At 58.0% G+C, this 20,887-nt stretch overlaps 1 protein-coding gene across 2 annotated transcripts in view; it reads left to right on the top strand.

The window, feature by feature from the left end:
* The window catches only part of SRRM3 (serine/arginine repetitive matrix 3), a 51,727-nt gene that overhangs the window by 18,716 nt on the left and 12,124 nt on the right, over window positions 1-20,887 (top strand). The window contains exons 2-11 of one of the 2 annotated variants that reach the window (XM_069486625.1): window positions 623-894; window positions 6,838-6,939; window positions 13,828-13,956; window positions 14,039-14,119; window positions 14,767-14,796; window positions 15,233-15,295; window positions 15,419-15,454; window positions 16,796-16,846; window positions 17,376-17,480; window positions 17,845-18,022. In XM_069486625.1, the coding sequence (XP_069342726.1) occupies window positions 662-894; window positions 6,838-6,939; window positions 13,828-13,956; window positions 14,039-14,119; window positions 14,767-14,796; window positions 15,233-15,295; window positions 15,419-15,454; window positions 16,796-16,846; window positions 17,376-17,480; window positions 17,845-18,022 (1,008 nt within the window). In that variant the 5' untranslated portion in view covers window positions 623-661. Of the gene's footprint in view, window positions 1-622; window positions 895-6,837; window positions 6,940-13,827; window positions 13,957-14,038; window positions 14,120-14,766; window positions 14,797-15,232; window positions 15,296-15,418; window positions 15,455-16,795; window positions 16,847-17,375; window positions 17,481-17,844; window positions 18,023-20,887 lie in introns of those variants that run through there. The other variant, XM_069486626.1, reaches the window with a different exon arrangement.

Genomic DNA, 20,887 nt, shown 5'->3' on the forward strand with positions numbered 1-20,887 from the left:
CCTCAATCTGGGCGAGACCCCCGGCTGGAAAGTTGGCTCTGGAGATGTTAGCCAGATCACAGTGAGAACTGAGAACTGCATCTGGGGTTGGAATGGAGTTGAACTTGGAGAAAGCTCCGTCTTCCTCTCTCTGCAGGGCTGCCCCGGGAGCAGACTGGGAGGCAGGAGCATGTGTGGCCTGTGACCTCCCTGGACAGAGGCAGCCAGGACAGTGTGTGTAAACGGTTTAGAAACACCACTGGGGAGTTAGTGCGGTGTGCAAGCGGCACGTCCCAGCCCAGGCACTCACACGAGGCAGACAGGGGTGTCCCAGGGAGTTGCTAGGTCCTTGGAGATGACACGATGCCAAGCCAATGGCCCTCACCGGCCATCTAGTCCGGCCTGCATCCACCCACCTTACAGACAGGGGAAAAAAGCCCAGTGTCCAACCTCCCTCATGCCCTGAGGTGTGACCCAAAGGTGCAAACCTGCTGTCTGCCCCCCTCTGTAGCATGAGGGGAAGCGGATTAGAGCCGTGAGTGGGCCCTTAAATCTCCAGGATTAACTCGCGCACACAGGAGCTTAGCAGGTGGCCAAGAAGTGACCATCCCGCATCGTGTCTGTGTCTGTGTCTGTCCTGCAGGGCCGGCGGCCGAGGCCAGCGGCTCCGGGGCCAGGCGCCATGTCCTCCACGGTCAACAACGGGGCGGCCGGCATGCCGTCCCCGCCCGACGCCGCGAACGGCTTCCCGCAGCCCGGCGCCTCCTCCGGGGCCTGGCCGCGGGCGGAGGACGAGCTGCGCGCCGCGGAGCCGGGCCTGGTGAAGCGCGCGCACCGCGAGATCCTGGACCACGAGCGCAAGCGGCGCGTGGAGCTCAAGTGCATGGAGCTGCAGGAGATGATGGAGGAGCAGGGGTGAGCGGGCCGGGGGCGTGGCGGGCGTGGTGGGGGCGTGGCCTGACGGGGGCGTGGCGGGGCCGCAGGCGGAGTCGGGCGAGCGCGGGAGCCTTGCCCAGAGAAGGGGCCAAGAGTCTGCACTAGTTGGGGCGGAACCGTTGCAAACCCAGCCTACTTTTCATTTATTTATTGGTTTATTCAATCAATAAGCTGTCTTTGACCGCCTGCTCTGTGTCAAGCTCTGAAGTGGGTTCTGATTCAGTCCCTGCCCTCCAGAAACATCCAGTGAGTAGGGGAGAGAGGATTGTAAACATCAGTGACAGCTGGAGCCTGCTGTAAAACGCGTGGGTCACCCTGCAGAGCTGGTACTGCAGCCAGGCGAGAGCGCAAGGGGCCCTGGCTGTGTGCTGAGGGCTGCCCGTGGTTTCTGCACAGGCATCGCGGCCGCCACGCCCACAGGCTCAGGCTTCACCCTGTCCTGTTCAGAACCAGGCACTGTGCTGGACCACGCTGGGACCCAGAACCGGACTGGAGCCACTGCCTGTCCTCAAAGACCACCCTGACCCCACCATCTCAGAACAGAAACAAGCATGTTAACAACCAACTTGGTCACAAAACAGATTAGAATCATGGTGACAGGACAGGGCAGGAGAGGGCTGAGTGCTTCAGGAACTCAGAGCAGGGATTCTGAGACGGGGAGGGAAGGCTGTTGGAAAAGACACTTGAACGGGCCCTGAAGGATGAGTAGGAGTTTGTCAGACTGAGGAGGAGCGGGTGTGGGTGATCCCCAACCACTCAGTATATCCATCGGTCAGTAAGGGTTTAGGGACCCCCTCCCCAAATCTAGTGGAGACAAGACAGCCCTCACACAGGGAGCTGGAGCAAACAGAGAACAAGTCTGCCCCACGTGTGCAGCTCCAAGGAAAGCTGCTGGGTACCCGAGCTCTGGCATCTGCCCCGAGTGCTTTGAAACCAGTGGGCTGGCTGCTGAGGGCGCCTACCTGGGGGCAAGGCCTGCCCGTCAGGCTTGCACTGTCAGGAGGCCGAGAAATCAGAAACTCCCTGCACATGGGGTTGGGGCCTGGAGCCACACGGGCCGGACACAGCCTGTGCACAGCAGTCGTTCCAAGCCACACCTCTGCTTGCCCTCCGAGGCCTGCTGGGCTCCCCAAGACATGGGCCATCATCTCTGTAGAGCTCAGGAAAGCACCGAGGCTCAGACAGAGACAGTCACTTGCTGAAGGCCACTGGGAAGGCGAGGCCAAGGCTGAGCCTGGATCCAGAGTCCCGGCTGGCTGCCGGCAGGGCTGCTTGCAGGGGGAAGAAAGGGACACAGGGACCTAGTACTCGTGTCCAGCTGGGGACCAGGTAGGGCTGAGGAGACTCCATGCAGAGAGGGATGGATGGGCTGATGGGGGGACACTGAGGACAGAGGAAAAGGAGGCCTCTAGCTGGCAAGGAAACATGTTTGATGAGCCACAGGTGTGGGAAGAGGAAATGAGACTCCAGGGTTGAGCAGGGCAGGGAGGGGGCATCTTCCTGCAGGGAGCCCCCCAGGACCTGGATGGAACTGCAGGTCCCGCTGCTGGGTGGGGAGACTCAAGGAGTGAGGGGGTGTGGGTGGGGACAGGCAGGGATAGCCTTCTGCACTTTCCTGCCCCCCTCCCCATACCCCCCTCTCCCCAACTCATCCCCTTCCTGAGCCCGTCTCCCCGCACAAAGCCCCCTCCTCTTCACTGGCCCCCATGGCCCCTTCCTGACCATGCCTCTCCCCTCCCCATGCAGAGGGTAATGGCATTTGGCCATGTCCTGGGTGTTAGACCCCCAGCGTCAAGGACCCCGCCTCTCTAGGAAGCACCCACTAGGTCTCCAGGTGCTGGGTCAGGTCCCCTTCCCCACCCCAGCCCTCACTCAGGTCGTCCTGAGCCCGGAGCCTCCCCAGGCGGGCCCATGAGTGACCACCCCGCCCTCCCTGTCCTTCAGCGCAGCCACGCTGAGACCCAGCAATCCAGGCTTCCAGCCCTAGCCTGACATTGGACAAGCCACAGTTTACCCACCTGTAAAATAGGGACACCTGTCTTCTGGAGTTGTTCTGAGAGTCCTTGGACGAAGGCGCCAACAGGGCTGCCCAGCCCCCAGCCAGTCCCCACAAAGTGCTCAATAAACACAGGACCCTTGCTCTTTTATGAAATCAAGTCATTAATATCTGTTTCTAGAAACACTGGTTTGTTCACTTTTATTTACTGCATTCTCTGGCATTTGACAAATATTCCCACCAGTCACAGGGACACACGCTCTTTGGCCCCATTAAAAAGCAATCCCTTTCCTTAATATTGATGGATGGCCGGTAATCCTCGGTGACTGGTGGTGCACTTGGAGTCACCTTCTCAGGCAGCCTCAGCCTGCAGTCACCGTGGGGGCAGGGACAGAGCCCCCAGGCTTGGTGGCGTGAGGCTCCCACCTCAGCCCCCAGTGCCCAGCCCCAGGCCCCCTCCCCACCTTCTTGCCACGCCCCTTCTTGCGAGGACACAGGTGAGGTGACAGAGCAGGTCTCTGCCCCTAGCTAAGCTTGGAGCTTTGAGCCCTCCCCTCTCCCTGTTCTGTTGGCTCATCTGTAAAATGGGAACAATGAGGCCACTGTCCCCCTCACAGCTGTGGCGAAGAGAGCAGTGACCCAGGAAATGCTGGGTCTGGGCACAGACAGGGAAAAGCCAACATTTCCACTCCAGGAGCCTCTGAAAATGTGGTGCCCTGTCACCGCACCTCTGCCCCAGAGACTGACCCAGGAAGTCCCCAAAGCCACAATGAATTTGGCATGTCTTTCCCTCAGGGCCCATAGAATGGAATGAAGACCCAGGGAGGCAGGAGGCTGGGATCACTGGGACAGACATCATTGCTCCCCTACTCCCCCTCCGCTGCCACACGCACAAGCCCTTGACTTTGAGTCTGAGGCGTAGCCATGCCAGCCAGGCCTCCTGCATGGCCTTGTTTGAGGGCTCTGCCACCTCCCCAAGGAGTGAGCAGTTTGGGTAGCAGCATGCCCCTCCCTCTCAGCCTTTGCCTCCTGGGAGAGCAGAGAGAGGAGGCCCAGGTGATTCCCAAAGCCCGAGTACCGTGTTGACCTGGCCGGGGTCTCAGGAGGGAAAGGCAGAGAGCCTCTGTCCCCACTGCTCTGGGACAAATAAGCCTCAGTAGCCACCATTTACCGAGCACCTCCTATGTGCCAGGCACTGTGCAAAGTGCTATAAATGCATCACCTCCCTGAATCCTCTGACGACCTAGAAGCAGGCCGTGTTCCCATTTCACAGCTGTAGATGCCAAGGCAGGGACAAGCGATGGACTCGCCCCAGATCACAGAGCTGGGAAGTGGGCGGTGCCAGGGTTCACAAACAGGACTGGCCAGCTCTCCCGCCTCTCCCCTTCATCACTGTCCCCCATGGCCTCAGTTGAGAGGGTTGACCCCGAGATAGGTGAGGGGAGGGAGACTCCGAGGTGGTGGTCATTCTTCAGACTCTTTGCCCAATAGCCAAATGTCATCTCTGGGTGCCCAGCTTTGCCCAGCAAGATGCCCTGGGGCATAGAGGGCCCCACCCCAAGCCTCTGAGTCGGTTCAGTCTAGCACCCGCCCTATCCAGCCAGCTCCCAGCAGGCAGGTGCTGGAGTTGGTCAACTTGCCTCGGCCCTGCCGGCTCGGGAGGAGCCCTCTGCCCTGCAGGCCCTGCATACGTGCTGCCCCAGGTCTCCGGGAAACCCTGGGGTCTGCTCCCACCTCCCCATCTTCACATGTGCCAAGACCCCCACGCACAGGGCCCAGCCAGTCTCTGTCTCCCTCCCAGGGGTCTGTGAGCCGGGGGCTGGGCAGGGTTGAAGGGTCTCTTCTGTGTTTGTCTCTGTGCTGGTGACAATGTCAAGCTAGTCTCCAGAGGAGAAGGTGAGGTGGGAGCAGCTGTTCTGTGCCAGGCCTGCCCAGTGATTGCGGGTGCCAGGCTGAGAGCCGGAGCCCCAGTCCACACAGGGGCCGAGGTGGACACTGAGGAGCCAGGGCCCGAGCTTGGCTGCCCTCACTCCCACCAGGCCAGGCCCCAGCCCTCCCCTCGGTGGGCTACACAGCAGCCCGAAGCAGCAGAGTCAGACCCTAGCTGGCATCAGGGGACACCTGGTTAGGAAGTAGGCAGCGCTCCTCATCCAAACATCCCCCTGACTTATCCGACGGGTCCCCAAGTCCTAGCCATTCTCCCTCCAAAACCTCCTAGATGGTTTTTTGCCCATTCCTTTCCCTCCATTCCAGGACCGCTCTCGCTCTCACGACACCCTCTCCTCCCGGACCCCCCAAGTGGCCCGGCGCTGGCCTCCCTGCTCCCGGCCCCTCTTCTCCCACGCACAGCCTCCAGCGCATCCTCCCAAAATGAAAACCCAACCTGCAAACTCCCCAGTGCCTCTCCATCACCAGTCACTCATTGACCAAAAATTTTTGGATGCCACAATGTGGCAGACACTGTGCCAGGTGCTGGGTCCACCGCTGCAAACCAGACAGACCAGGCCCCTGCCCTCAGGGAACCCCAGGCCAGCGCAGGATCCAGACCAGTCACCAGATAATTACTAGAGCATGAAGCACCTGCCAGGAGCTGAGAGGTGCAGGTCGCTATGGAAACGCAAGACTGGCATTGAACTCGGGGGGGGGGGGGGGGTGGGAATCTATCGTGCTGTAAACATCCAAGAAACCAATCTTTGTGCTTGGCTGTGATTCTTTCCACAGGGTAAACCTGGAAGTTAATTTTTGAGTCAAAGGATGTGTTCATTTTTTTAAGGCTTTGGAAGAGAATTGCCAAGTTGCTCTCCTGCAAATGTTTGTTGAAGGAGTGGAAGGAAGGAGGGAGGAGAGGGATGGGATCCCCGAGAAGGAACAATGTACCATTTTCTTGGATGGCTGAGTGGGAGGGCTGGGCCTGCACTGGGGACAGAGCGGACGGTGAGCAGAGACAGAGATAAGACCCTTGTTCCTATTCTGCCACCATGTCTCCTGTCCAGGACAATGACCTACAGCCCAGGAGGGGCAGAGAGAGGGGTCTGGGACCCCAAGATTGATTCAGTAACAGCCACTGGGCACCTGCTGTGTGGCAGGCACAGGGCCAGGGGCTGTCTGAGCAAAGACCCTGGAGGGGCAGCGTAGACACTGGCTGGATGGGGAGAAGCTGGAGGGAAGGGGAGGCCGGGCAGCCGCTGTCACAGTGATGCAATGAGAGAGGATGATGACAGACCCCAGGTGTGGGAACAAGAATGATGAGCAGATAATTCTGGACTTTGGTCCCTGGCCTGAGACTGGGCTCAGGGAGGGAGGGAGGGAGAGGAGAGGAGAGAAGTCAGGAGGTTCCCTGGGGGCCCAGACTTCATCCACCCCCACCTGAGCCAGCAGCAGAGGGGAGCAATGAAAGCAGCCCCGGGACCCCAGGCGAGCCACTTGGCAGCCTTGCTCCTGCAGACATGGGGGTGCTTCGAGGACGCCCAGGCTGACATCTGGCCCAAGGAGCACATATCACTGAGGCCGGGAAGGCAGAAAAGGCCGTGTATGTCTGCAAGCCAGGATTCTCACTTCTCCCCTAAAATGTCGCAAAAGAGTGACTGCAGTGTGAGCGTGGGAGGGAGGCTGTCCCGGGGTGGAGGAGGGCAAGGAGGAGGGGCTCAGCCTCATCTCCTCTCTCCCGCCTCTCACCTCTCCGAACAACTCTTCCGTTTGGTCCTCTGGTTGGTTGGTTGGTTGGTTGGCTGGGCTGGTATAGAATGGGCAGGGCTTGAACTTCCTCTGTACTGAGAGCCTGGCTTGGTCTGTGACCTTGGACAGGTGACTACAAGCCTGAGTGTGCACTTGTGACCCAGGGCTGAGGGGCTGGGCTGAGCCAGGGTGCGGGTGGCAGGAGGGAACCAAGCCAGGAGACAGCCCTCACTTTCCCTGTGCCACCGCAGGTATTCGGAGGAGGAGATCCAGCAGAAGGTGGGGACCTTCCGGCAGATGCTGATGGAGAAGGAGGGAGTGCTCACCAGGGAGGACCGGCCTGGGGGCCACATGTGAGTGCTCTCCTGCGTGGGGGTGGGGGAGAGGGGTGCAGGCCTGTCCAGCTGCTCCCTCAGGTGGTTGGGGCTGGACTGGGGCTCAGGTGAGGAGGTGGGGAGGAATAAGAGGAAGAGGAGGAGAGGAAGGCCTACACCCTGCCCACTGGAAACTCTGGCCTGGCCCAGCGCATGAGGCAGGGGTACCTGGACATCACCGCAGGCCTCTCCCACCCACTCTGGGCTCTATTTATGGTTCGGAAGTGGGAAGGGTGGGTGAGAAAGCTCAGATCTCAGCACAGGGAGTCCCGAAGTTCAGTCTGCGTGATCTCTGCTCCTCTCTGGCCCCGCGGGGAGGGCCCAAAGCTGGTCCCCACTAACTCCTTCTCTTCAGCCTCCCAGAACTCACAGCACCTCTCAGCAACTCCTGCACCACCCACCTCATTGAGGCCCCAGCCAGATCCCCACAAGAGCAGGGCCAGCGTCTCCCTTTTCAAACCTCCTGACAGCAGATTCTCTCTGCTGCTACTCAAACCACCTACACACCCAGGAGGTCCTCGCTTTCTGAACCACACCCTCTCAAATAGCCCCCGAGCTTCCCCAGGAAGTCACCCACCCTTTCCTCTTCCACCCCGTGTGAGGGAGAGAGGCCGTCTCTGGATTCTCCTTTGCCACCTTCTTGGGGCCCCTTCAGCGACAACCGCCTCCCCCAGCTCAAGCCTGCACTGCTTCCCTCTGCCAGGTTCCTTCCTCTTAACCTAATTCCTGTCCTAAAAAAGACGTCCCTCCCTCAACTCTGCTTTCTCCTCCAGCTACCATCCCACATTTTTCTCTCCTTTCTCAACCAAATTTCTGTGAAGAGTGTGCAGCACCCATGGCCACTGCTTCCCTAAGCCATGGGGATCTGGCTTCCTCCCCCACAACTCCCATGACCTGCTTGGGCCATGGTCACCCAGATGCTATTGACCACAGCCGATGGCTTCTCTGCAGGCCCTGGCCTCTCTCTGGCATCTGCTGTCATTGTGTGTTGCCTTCTAGAAGCCTACTTTTCCCCCTGAGTCCCAAGATGCAGTTCTCTGTGAGTTTCTTCCTGTCCTTCTGACAGCTTTTGCTGTCCACCCTCCTCCTGCCCACTTCCCAGAGGCTGGTTTTCCCCAAGGTGCTGCCATGTCCTCAGTTCTCTCCCCCATCTCTGCCTCCCTTTGCCCTGGGAGATCACATCCGTTCCCCAGCTGGACCTCTCCCTTGAGTGGATAACTCTCAGATCGTTTCCGTCAGTCCTGATCTTCTCTTTATGTGAACAAATGAATGTGATTTTAAGAACCAGACCCATTGGGAAATATGGCATGGAGAGATTGCAGTGCCTCCATCATCAGCAGAGATCTCCTTCAGTGTCTGTGCTGCCTGCCTAACCCCGTGCTCGTGCTCATAGGGTGGGAGGAGAGGAAAGGAAGACGTGATACCTGCTTTCTGGGTGGAAACACAAACCTCCAATCTAAAACCAGGAATTACTGGCAACTTGTGACAAGAAGAAACAGCATAGCCACTCGCACTGCTTGGTCTTCACACCCTGTGCATGCTAAGTTGGGGAAGAGATGGGGACAGACTTGGGCACTCAGTCAAGAAGGGCTTCCTGGAAGAGGCAGTGCCTGGAAGACTCGATGGTCAGGGAGAATTTGACGATCAGGGAAACTTGATAAGATGTTCTGAAGACAGGAGATAGGATAGACTTAGTAGGGGCCTAGGATCCCACTAGAATGTCAGTTCCATGCGAACAGGATCTTTATTGGTGTTGTTTACTGCTGTGTCCCTGGTTCTGGAAGAGCGTGGCCTTTCCAGTTTTCCCAAAAGCCTCAGTTTCCCTGTTTGTGCAATAGGGAGTTGAACCAGAAGACTTCTTCTAGCTTAGGCAGCCTAAAATGGTATGAAAATCCTACTTCAATGACTGCAGCAAGCTAAAGAGGCTGATGGCTGCCTGGATTAGGCAAAGGCTTGGGAGCTGTTCTTGGTGCTGAACCCCAGGCTGCCTTGGCCTGAGGCAGAGGTGGGGGAGGGCTGGCAACAAATTGGTCATGTTCCTTCCTGTGGACCTGGCCTCTGGCCACTTCGGTGGTCACCCCAAGATAAAAGTAAACTCTTCTCCTCTCTGGAGCACATACGATGTTTCCTCTACTTCTCATGACCGCCATCAATTCTTTTTTTTTCCAGTCCAATAAACAACTTTTAAGAATAATTGTTTCCGTAGTTAGAAAATGTAACAAAATTGGCCAGGTGCGGTGGCTCACACCTGTAATCCTAGCACTCTGGGAGGCCAAGGCGGGAGGAACACTTGAGGTCAGGAGTTCAAGACCAGCCTCAGCAAGATCAAGACCCTGTCTCTACTAAAAATAGAAAAAATTAGCCAGGTGACTAAAAATAGAAAAAAAATTAGCTGGGCATGGTGGTGCACGCCTGTAGTCCCAGCTACTCGGGAGGCTGAGGCAGGAGGATCGCTTGAGCCCAGGAGTCTGAGGTTACTGTGAGTTAGGCTGACGCCACGGCACTCCACCCAGGCAACAGAATGAGACTCAGTCTCAAAAAAAAGAAAGGAAGAAAGAAAATGTAACAAAATGTTTGGGAGAGAAGGTTTGTGGAAAACAATATTCATGAACAATACTTATGAAGCTACTTCCTAACACAAACACAGTGAGCAAATTCCAGCCTTTTTTCCCCTACATGCCTAATTTTATACATAGTGTGACCTCGCTGTGCCTATGGACATATTAATGATATTAAGATGAGAATATTATTGCTAATAGACAATGTAGTTGACAGAAATATTATTTAAAAAATTAAAATATATAAAAGAGAAAAGAATTTAAAAAATAAACAAAAGGTGGGAATATTAATGATATTAACAAGCCCCCCCCCCATCATAGGCTTGTTTTGAGCCTTAAATGACTAAATAAGATAAATACATGTAAAGTGTTCAGAATAGGAGCTGGCACATGGGTTAGAAATTATCATACTATGCCCCATGTCGTATTTTTGCCCTGCACTATAAGGAGCGAGGGGAGGGGCTCCAGGCCTGATTCATCCCTTTCCCCTCATCAGTACCCCAGCCCAGGGCCCCTGGAAGGCCCGTGCTGGTGCTGGCCGAGTGAATGAGCAGAGAGGGCAAACCCTTTGCTTGGGATCCCACCCCCTCCTCTATCTGGACCCATTCATCTGTCAATTGGCCATTATGTTCCTCGTTAATGGGAAACAAAACCAGTTAATTAGTAAAACTGCTGGCATTTGAAAGCGCATGCCATGGACAGTCGTCACCAAGGTCAGAGCCGCACCCGTGGCAGCTGGTCCAGCATGCATCCTCTGTGGTGCTCTGTGTTCCCTCTCAATATGGTCTTTGTCCCTCTGCAGCAGACTCTGGATGCCCTTTGGCCAGCTCTGTGGGGCTTGGTTTATTTTCATGGGGGCGGGGGGCTACACCTCCCTAGCCTACTCCACAGACATGGTGAGGAATAAACTAGATAGCAAACATGAATTTAAGAGCATAAAATGTTTTTTTGTTGTTGTTGTTGTTTTTTTTTTTTTTTTTTGAGACAGAGTCTCACTCTGTTGCCCAGGCTAGAGTGAGTGCCATGGCATTAGCCTAGCTCACAGCAACCTCAAACTCCTGGGCTCAAGTAATCCTACTGCCTCAGCCTCCCGAGTAGCAGGGACTACAGGCATGTGCCACCATGCCCGGCTAATTTTTTCTATATATATATTTAGCTGTCTATATAATTTCTTTCTATTTTTAGTAGAGATGGGGTCTCGCTCTTGCTCAGGCTGGTCTCGAACTCCTGAGCTCAAACGATCCGCCCACCTCGGCCTCCCAGAGTGCTAGGATTACAGGCGTGAGCCACCGCGCCCGGCCTAAGAGCATAAAATGTTAAACAAATCTAGAACTCAGAGCACACAGCCACAACGGTGTCTATAAAGTAAGGAGAGGGCGACTCAGCTAAAAGACCTAACTTAGCTAACATCTCCAGCAGGGAAGGTGAGACAGCCAATTCAGGGCTGTCCTGTTTGCACATGAATTCTCAAAGCCAGCTGTATGGGTGAACTTACACGCCCTACCCAAAGGTCCCAACACTATAGGGAATGTTCCATTCCTTCTCTGGGCCTCAGTTTTCTCATCTGTAAAGTTGGGGGCGGCAACTTCTGTAAATCAGGAACCGGCTATGAATGGCACTGTGAACTCGGAAGCACTATTTAAACACTGGGGAACTTTCTCTTTCTAAGCCCTGGGAGAGCCTCAAAAGCAGATGTCATGGTACCAGCAGCACAGAGCCGGCAGAAAAGGCCTCAGCCAAGGTCCATTTTTATCCCTGGAACTCCCAGGACAAGGCTCATCAGAAGGCTCTGAGACTTTGGCCTCCCTCTGAGCCTGCTGCTCCTACCCTGTACCTATCTTGCAAATGCTCCCAGCAGACAAGATCACAAATGAACCCCTCAGCAGGGACAGGAGAATGAGAGGGACTCTCTTGGGGAGGGCAGATGGCAGGAGAGCAGCTAAAGGAGGGTGCGGAGGTCTGTCCCCAGGACAGAGGAAGGAAGGATGCCTGTTGGGGTGCAGCCAGTGAGGGTAAGGAGGTACAGGAAGAGAGGGGGGTTCATAAGAGAGGAGTTTCGGAAAAGGCCTGGACTCAGTGGCTAACCCAAGCTGGGAAGTTAGAAGGAAAGAGGGGATCTTGTGATACCCAAACTGAGCTATTTTATTTTGTAAATAACCATCATTTTTTGTGTCAGTATCAGCTGAAGCTCCCTCCTCCCACCGGCTCACCCACACAATATTCGAGGTGCCCTTCAGTTTTGCTGAAGATTATGTTTTGTGTGTCAGGCGTGTGTGTGGCTGAGAAGCCACGTAGGGGATGATGGCCCCTGGGAGGATGTGGGGGCCAGACAGGCTGAGGGAGTTGGATATTTCAGGGACAGGGACAGGGACAGGGACAGGATTTAGGAGGCCACTGGCTTCAGGAAAAGGAGCAAGGGAGAAGAACAGAGAGGTTCCAATGAAGGGATGTGGGGGTGTCTGGCTCTGCAGGGGCAAGGGAGTGACATGAGCCTCTCCTCCTTCACCCCAGAAAAACCGCCCTCCTACCTGTGCGACTTTAAGGCTGTCAGGGTCACCTTGACATTTGGGAATTGAATGGCATTCTTGGGAATGGCCTCAAGACTAGCTAACCCTGTCATATTTGGTTATATTCTTTTTTTTTTTAATACAAAATTAGTCTTCAAATATCCATTAGTGGGTTCCCTGGAAATTCTTCCCGCACGCTATAGCTATACCCTGCCTCCCTTCACTCTGTCTCTTTGTCATACGTCACAGCCTCTTTTCTCCCCAGAAAGGTGTGGGTGTGTAAGCACCAACAGAGTCCCCTCTGTCTAACAGGGCTACCTGGGGGCCAGACCTCACGTCAGGGGCTTCACAGACTGAATCTCACTTAGCCCTCTCCTCAACACTGGGATGCTCTTTTCCTGGTTGTATAGACAAGTACTCAAGGCTCCCCGAGCGTGGACCTTCCTGGATTCAAATCTGTCTGTGTGAATCCAAAGCTCAGGTCTTTAGTGCTCTGCCATGCAAGCCCCGGCCTCCCTTGCTCTGGGTGGGCAGGGGGTGAGCCAGGAGGCCGGTGCCCGGGAGTGAGGGTACTTCTGCTGAAACCAGGCTCAGCCTCACCTGGGAGGGCACTGTCTGAGCCAGCATGGATGAAAAATGGAAGGTGGGGGCCACAACCCTGGAGCCCACCACCCTGGAGCCAGGCCCCTGGAGGGGCAATTCTGGGCTTGTTCAATAACCAAAGAAACTGCACAGCACCCATGGCCTCGGCGAATTCTCCCAGCAGCCGGGAACATAGTTATCTGTCTCAGCTTGGAGAAGAAGCTCACAGAGGAGCAAGACAGGCCACGGGTCACACAGCGACTCAGAGACAGTGCATGATGTGTGCTTGTCTGGGGCTTCAAAGCTGGTGCTCTTGCCTTAAGCCCAGCTGCCTCTAGGAAGAAGAAGCGTTGGGAGAAGGGCCCGCAGGAACAAGTGTCTGCGGCAGAGGACGGCTGGGGGCTCCACAGCCTGGAGCAGGGACAGGATGCAGCCAGTCCCTGCTGAGTGAAAAAGAGAGTTCTGCAAGATGGATGGGGAGCATGGCAGGCCTGCACCCTCCACCACCGGGCTGTGATTGATGAGGACAGCCAAGCTCGCGGGAGCCAAGCAGCGAGGCCTCCGAGGCTGCAGGGGGGCAGGCGGCGGGGAGAAGCTATGAATATTTCAGAGACAGAGGCCAGGGCTGGAGGAGAGGAGGGGAACGGGGGAAGGGAGGCATCCAGCAGGGAGGGGGCTCAGGGAGTGGGCCAGGGAAGGAAAGACAGAGACCAGTGTCCGGGACTCAGAGAGTGGGGAGCTAAGTCAGGGGAGGGGCTCTTTGGGAGGGTCAGTAAGGGAAACGAGGGGCGGGGGAGGGGTTCGGGAATAGGACAGTAGGGTTAAGGGGCACAGGGATCCACGGTGGGGGTCTCGTGAGGGGGAGGGGCTCAATGAATGAGATTCAAGGACAAGGAGGGACGCACTGAGAGGAGAGAACTTAGAAGAGTGAGGGCTAAGTACAGTGCTCCACGCTCTTCTTTCTCTTTTGCAAAATATTGCACCTTGAGGCCGGGGACCTGTAAGGGACCCGCCCGGTGCGTCCCTCGCATCTCCGCCCGGCCCTCTAGGGGCAGGGGCCGCACATCCCGCCGCCGGGCCGCGCGGTGACCCGCCCCCCAGCCGGGCCGCAGCCTGCGGACCCCGGGACCCGCCAGGCCCCGGCCCTGAGGGGCTGCGCCAAGGAAGGGGCGGCGGAAGGCCGTCGGGAGGCGGGTGGTGAGCGTCCCTGTCGCCGGCAGCGTGGCGGAGACCCCGCGGCTGACCGAGGGCACCGAGCCGGGCCTCGAGTACGCGCCCTTCGACGAGGACGACGGCCCGGTGGACTGCGACTGCCCGGCCGCCTGCTACCGCGGGCAGCGGGGGTACAGGTCAGCGGCCGCCGCGGCGGGGGGGCGGGGGTGGCCGGCGGGGCCGCCCCCGCTCACCGGCCTCCCGCCCCTTCTCGCCCAGGACCAAGCACTGGTCCAGCAGCTCGGCGTCGCCCCCTCCCAAGAAGAAGAAGAAAAAGAAAGGCGGCCACCGCAGAAGCCGGTGAGAGCCGCGCCCGGACGGAGGGGACCGGAAGGGGTGGCGGGGCCCCTGCTGGGGTGCAGTCCCTCCCTGGCACAGGACACCCACACCAAAGTCGCCTTCGTGAGCCCCGCCCGCTCTGAGCCCCTCTACCCTTACTGGATCCCTCCCCTCACCGTGCCGCCCCCAGCTAAGTGCCCTCCCCCTCAGGACCGCATCCCCTTCGCCAGACCCCGCCCCTCACCGAGCCACTCCCCTGGATCAGACCCCGCCCCTCTGCGAGCCCCTCCTCTTCACCAGACCCCGCCCCTTCCTGGCCTCTCCTCTTCTCCAGGCTCCGCCCCTTCGATGAGCCTCTCCCCTTCACCAAGCACCCTCCCCTCACCCTTCCCCCAAAACTGGACCCACTGCCCCAGCCACTGTGCTTTCCTCACCTGCTGCCACCTCCCCTCTCCCCTCCCCCAGGGGTCTGCACCCACCGCCAGGGTGAGTGGCCCAGGGAGGAGGGGCTTGGCTGGGCCTCATCTGCCATCCCCCATTTCCATGTCCCCCCTCTCCTGTTCTGAGTGAGACCCTCAGTCTGAGTGAGACCCCCAGTGGCAAGCGTCTGGGGCCCCAACTAACCCCGTCCGACGGTCTGTCCTTCTTTCTCCCTGGCATCCCCTCAGCAAAAAGAGGAGACTAGAGTCCGAGTGCAGGTCAGTGAAGAAGGCCGGCAGGGGCTGGCTGGGCTGGGGGGTGGTCTGTCTGTGGGTGGGAGAGACTCCAAGGCCCTCCTCCAGAGGCAAGTGGCCTGGCACCTCAGGGCCTGGGCCCTGGACACCGCCAGCATGCCAGCTTTGCCCCAAAAGGCCATAACCCCCACCTTTGGAGCCTCTGGGTTTGAAACCTCCTCACTTATAATGCCAAGGGGTCTGGAAGGGTGACGAGGGGAAAACAGAGGCAGTGCCATCAACTACCCTGAGGGACCTTGGCAACCCTCAGGGCCTTGGGTCACTCTGTACAAGGGGCAGTTGGACTTCATGGCCTAGAGTCCCCTCTCCAGCCTCAGTGCCCCAGGCACCCAGGCCTCTCCAGCCGTTTCCAGCCACCCTTCCCCACCCAGCTCACTAGAGCCCACCCCTGTGTCCACAGCTGCGGGAGCTCATCCCCCCTGCGCAAGAAGAAGAAGAGCATGAAGAAGCACCGCCGAGACAGGTACCCTCACTGTCCCCAGCCCAGCTTCCTCTTACTTCCGTGGGGCCCAGGCCCTGTGCCCATCGATAGGTGTCCCCTGGGCCACCCAAGGCAGGCTCAAGAGAACTCCTTTATCACCTACAGGTCTGATTCTGGGTCCCGGAGGAAGAGACGGCACAGGTGAGCGGTGCTCTGCGGAGGATGTGGACAGAGGCTAGTGATACCTTAAGGGGCCAAAGCCCAAAGGAAGCAATGATGGGGGGGATTATGAGGGGCCTCCCTGGCCCCATTCTCCAACTCCAGGGCCTCCTGCCCAGAGCCAGGCAGGGTGGGAGACTGGGTGGTGGGGGTAGGAACAACCCTCAGCTGCCCCATGAGTCAGCCTTGTTGTGGGGACCCCAAGAATTTCAAGAAAACATGGCAGGTCCAATGCCCAAGGGGTGTGTCCTAAGCTGGAAAAGCAGGAGCATCAGGACCCAGAATTTGCAGGGAAAGGGCTTACCAGGCAGAAGGACCTCCGTGACCTGGGAAGGTTCATGGGTAGGAGTCGGGGTGGGTGGGCTGTGGCTGGAGGTAGAGTTTCTGGGGGGCAAGTCTGACTGCCAGGTTATGGAGCTGGCCTCCACCTGGAGGGCTGGGAGCCAGCATGGGGCTCTGAGTAGGGCAGTGACCTGTTCAGGCTGGGAGGGGAGAGGGGACAGGAGGAGGTGAAAGGCAGGAGCCCTGTAGAGGCAGCAGTGGCCCAGGGGGAGCAAAAGTTTGCTGAGAAAGTAGAACTCTCAACACAGAGGGAAGGAAGTCATAGGGCAGTTACAATGTCACATCCAGCAGCAGAGCCGGACCCCCTCCCAGCAGCCCTGAGGAGGGGCACAGTCCCTGTCCCCAGGAATTTGCCCAGGGCCACTTGCCAGGTAGGGGAGGAGCCTTAATAAACACCTAACCCACCCCTCCACATTTCCCCAATTTCCTATCTCCCTCTGCCTGCAAGCGCCTACAGGACAGTGTGGGCTCCACTGCACCCAGTGGTCACATGAGCTTGCACCCTCTGGCTAGCTCACGTGTCCTTTCTTCCCTAACTCCCTGGTGACTGGCCAGGGCCAGGCCACAGTCTGAGAGCACGGGAGGCAGTGGGCACAGCAGGCACAAATGCGGTGGCTCATCAGGGGCTGGCCCTGAGACCTATGCCAGAAGGCCAGGGCAAGCCACCCTTTCCACCTGGCCCAGACCTGAAGCCCGAGGCTGCCAGACCTGCAGACAACACCTCCCTTCCTTCTGGGGCCTGGCCACACACCTGTGCCACTCCCAGCGGGGACTGCAGTTGGGGCCCAGACAGGAGGTGATCATGGGCCAGGATTTACAGGACAAGGAAGGACCGAGGCAGAGTGAGAGGGGCCAAAGCAGTGGCATGGGATGAGCAAGTCCTGGCCATCCGGGCGGCTCATGCCGGAGAGGGGAACAAATTTCAGGTCCACACCCAACACAGCTGGGCTGCACCATCACTGTGGTCTCTGCTTTCTGCAGATCTCGAAGCCCCAAGAGCAAAAGAAAAGAAAAGAACAAAGAGAGGAAGAGGTGAGCGTCCTCCCCACTCTCCAGGCCCCCACCCCTCCGTCAAAGAAAACCTGACCTTTTAGAGTCACACAGTCAGGCCCTTAAAAGTAGTTCACTCTGTCTCCCTCGCCCAGATGGAAAAATTAAGACCCAGGGAGGAAGCCAAGAGCCCTGGGTGAGTCAGAGCTGGGACCGGATTTGGAGGCCTCTTGCCTCCCAAGCCAGGGTCCTTCCAAGCTCAGTCCTTGTGACTCCCCCGCTCTCCTTTCTCCCCCACCCCCCACCAGGTGAGGGGTGAGGGAGGTCTTGGGGGACTGGGGCTGTCTAGAGAAAAGGGGGCAATTTCCTAGTTCTCACAGATGACCCACACAGACTGGCTGCACCCAGCACCGACCGGCTGATGTTCTTTGTACGAGACGGGTGGGGGGCGGGGTCAGCAGAGGTTTTCAGCAGCCTCCACCGGGATCCCTGTGGGGAGGGTAGGCAACTAGGGGCCTGGGGTGTTGGGGGCAGAACTTAGGTACAGACTGATTTCCCTCGCCCACGCCAGGCCTCACACGGAGTCCCCAGGCCGGAGGTCCCACCGCCACAGCAGCGGCAGCTCTCACAGCCCCTCCCTCTCCTCCCAGTACAGCGATTCCAGATCACCCAGCAGGTAGGCCTGGGCGCTGGGAGGGCTGGGGTGTGGGGTCGCGGGCTTTCTCTAGGGGGGTTGAGGGGCTTGCAGATTAAACACTCCCAAGGGCTGGAGAGAGGGCTGGTGACAGTCGGCGGGTAGAAGTTTACCACGGGTGTGCTGGCGCCCACCTGGAGGAAGAGCTGTGCGAAGGCGCCCCAGGCCCGGAATTGGAAGTCGAGGCAGTGCGGAGCTGGCTCTCTCAGGTCCAGTCTGTCCAAGCGGAAGAGGTTCCCGCCCAGCCAAAGGGCGGGTGGCAGGGAGACCCGGTGCCGGGAAGCTACCGCTGGCAGAGGGGGCGTCCCACCCCGGCTCCCCCATCCTCCCTCGCCCCCCACCGCAGGCTGAGCCCCAGGCACCGAGACGACGGGCGGAAGACGGGCAGCCAGCGGTCCAGCGGGAGCCGGTCGCCTTCCCCATCGGGTGGCAGCGGATGGGGGTCTCCCCAGCAGAACGGCGGCAGCAGGCAGCGGAGCGGAGCGCACGGGGGCCGCCCCGGCTCGGCGCACAGCCCGCTTGATGTACGTACGCTGCGCTTCGCGTAGGGTTCCCGCGCCGCGGGCTGCGCCGTGCGGGGTGGAGGGCAGGGGGCCAGGAGTGCGTCCGGGGGGCTGGGGCGCTGCACGCCTCCCTCAGGGTCGGCCGCTTCCTCCCTCCCCTGTGCCCGCTCCCCATACCTCCGCGGGGGGCGTCATGGCACGGGAGCCGCCGGGAGTGCGCTCGGCTGTTGCGCCCACCTGGCCCTAGAGTCAGGGTGAGGGGGACCTGCAGACTTGGGCCACCCTTGAGCTTGGCAAACTGAAGGCCAGAGAAGGGTTGACCACCCGGGGCGCTACAGAGCTGGGGAGGAACCGAGGTCCTGTTCGGGTGGGAGGGGCATGGACACTGGTAGGAGTCCCAGTAAGGAACAGGATTCAAGGGACAGGAGCTCCCCTTGGGCATCCCCTGGGCCCCTGAGCCTCCCTCTCCCCACCAAGCCCTCGCCCCTTCTCTGAGCGCCCTCCCCTCCCTCAACCCCTCACTAGCCCCTCCCCCCACAGATCCCTTCCCCATCTAAGCTCCCCCCTGCTGCCAGGGGCTGCAGTTCTGCAGTCCCTGCTCCAAGGAGAATCTGCCCTTTGCCAGGCACTGCCCGCACTTGGACAGGTGTCTCAAACCCGCGGGCTCCACTTCCCATGGCTGTCCCTCCAAGGCAATCCCAGAGTGCCCACTCCCATCTGAGTCCATTGCTCCCTTAGAGAACCCCCACAGAGACCACCCCCAAAACTGTCCCCACCCATCCTCCAGGACAGGCAGGTGTGTGGGGGGAGGAGGGTCCTGGCAGAGAAGTCAGGCTTCTCAGCCTTTCCCCAGGTGGACAGGCTGGGCCAGGGTGAGGGGTTCTCCCAGACCTGGAGAAGGTCCACATCCCCCTTTGTTGATCTGAGAGCACAGAGGTGAGGCCCATCAGAGAGAAGGGGCTGCAGTGCTGGCAGGGGCACTGGGTGGGCACGGGGACGTGGGGTGGGAGGCCTGCAGGTCCCTCCCCAGGCCCGAAGAACTACCCCAGAAGCCTCAGCAGGGAGGGGGACAGCTGCCCTCCCCAGACCTCAGGTCTCAGCAGCAAACATGTACGTGTTGGTCAGTTTCATTTTGATTTTTGGCTGTTTCCTTTCACTCCCTTTCTTTTCTCAAACACTCTTACTCCCATGGCCTCAGAGAGGAAAGTCAAGGGCAGCTGGAAAAAGGCTCTTGGTCTCAAGGTTAATCTTTATTTATGGACATTACCTGTCTCTAGACTGTCCCACCTGAACAGGGCACCAGGCCCCTGGGATCCAGGGGGCATGGTTGGGCCATGCTGGGAAGGCCACATTGATGTCCCCAGATCTGCCTTGGGAGTGGGAGAGAACACGCAGAAGTAGCTGAGGGTAGCCATGGCAGGGGCTGGAGAGGATGGGCAAACCCAGGTGACAGGCATCCACCACCCACCCACCGTGGGCACAGAGCTCTAAGGGCACAGGGCCCCAAGCACCTTGTCAAGAGCTTCACGTCCTCCTGGGGCCTCCCCAGAGACACAGAGACACGGGTTCTCTCAAGCCAGGGCTGAATGTAGGTCCCTTCTTACTTCCGGCTCCCTCTCTGGCCCCACTGGCCTGAGCAATTACTCTCCCTGCCCCCCCAAAGGGCCCTGGGCATGAGCAGACAAAATAGCCACAGCAACTAGGTAGAGTCCCCATAAGAGGGCCCTTGGGGAAGGGGACCTAGCCTCCAGCCTTGGGGAGGGAGCCTCGGCAGCACCCCAATCTTGTCTCCCTCCCAAAATCGGACTCTATTTTGGCATGGCCCTGGGAGTTTTCTAGGAGACAGCACTTTGTCCCTCCTTTCACCGGGCAGCCCCCCAAATCCTATCCCTTTGGGCCCTGGGAGATCTGGGGCTTCATTCAGAGCATCCCAGGCCTCTAACCCATGCTTGGGTCCCCTCTTTGCCTGAAAAGACTTTCTGAGGAGTTAAATGGGGCTAGTTCTGGGCGGGGCGGGGTCACAGACTTTATGAACAAAAGATGTCTCTGGGGAAAAGTACTGGGGGCGGTATTCTTGGATGCTACCTTTAAAAAAAGAGAGAGAGAAACGAAAAAAAGAAAAGCTCAACATTTTTAACCCCGTCTATGTTTTTGTTTGTTTTTTAGCCTCCCATTTGAAACGTGGTAATATTGTGATTCCATTTCTTGTTTAGCTGGCAAGGGAAGAGGGTGGGGAAGTTTTTGTAACTTTTTCTGTTATTTTGTTTTTGTTTGTATTTCTTTTTCCTTTTATTATCTTTTCCCTTTTGTAATGTACAGAAATGCAAACTATCTCTTGGGTTTTTTCCTATCTTCTATGTTGTTCTTGAATTTTGCTTTTGTGTGTGTTACTATTGGAACCTTTCCTCCTAATGCAGAGATGGTTTCTGAATTTCAAGTGAACATTAATATATACATATCTCTCTATACTTTTTTCCTTTATAATCTGAATTTAAAAGGGAAGCTAACTCTAAAAAGAAATGACTCCCACACCTCCAGCTCCTGCCAAATCACCAGCACCAGCCAGCCCTCAACCCCGGGCAGGCGCTGGAACTCTCCCAGCTTTGAAATTAACCACAGTGGTGCAGGCTGTGCTACTGTGTCCCCGTCTATAAAGAACCTTGGAGAGAGGCTGGGAGATCCAGGGAGGGGAAGACACTTGTCCTGAGTCACCCAGAGAACTTCCCAGAGCTGGCTGTGACTCCTTGGTTCAGTTTAGTATAACATGGTTGGGCATGCTGAGGACAGTGTTGGGGACAGGCCACTCAGCACTGTCAGTGTCAGGCCTCGGATCCTTAGGAAACCTGGAGGAGGGGTCTGAAGGCACCCGAGAGAGTTTAGCTCAGG

Source organism: Eulemur rufifrons, chromosome 14, assembly GCF_041146395.1.
Source record: "Eulemur rufifrons isolate Redbay chromosome 14, OSU_ERuf_1, whole genome shotgun sequence".
Lineage (NCBI taxonomy): Eukaryota > Metazoa > Chordata > Mammalia > Primates > Lemuridae > Eulemur > Eulemur rufifrons.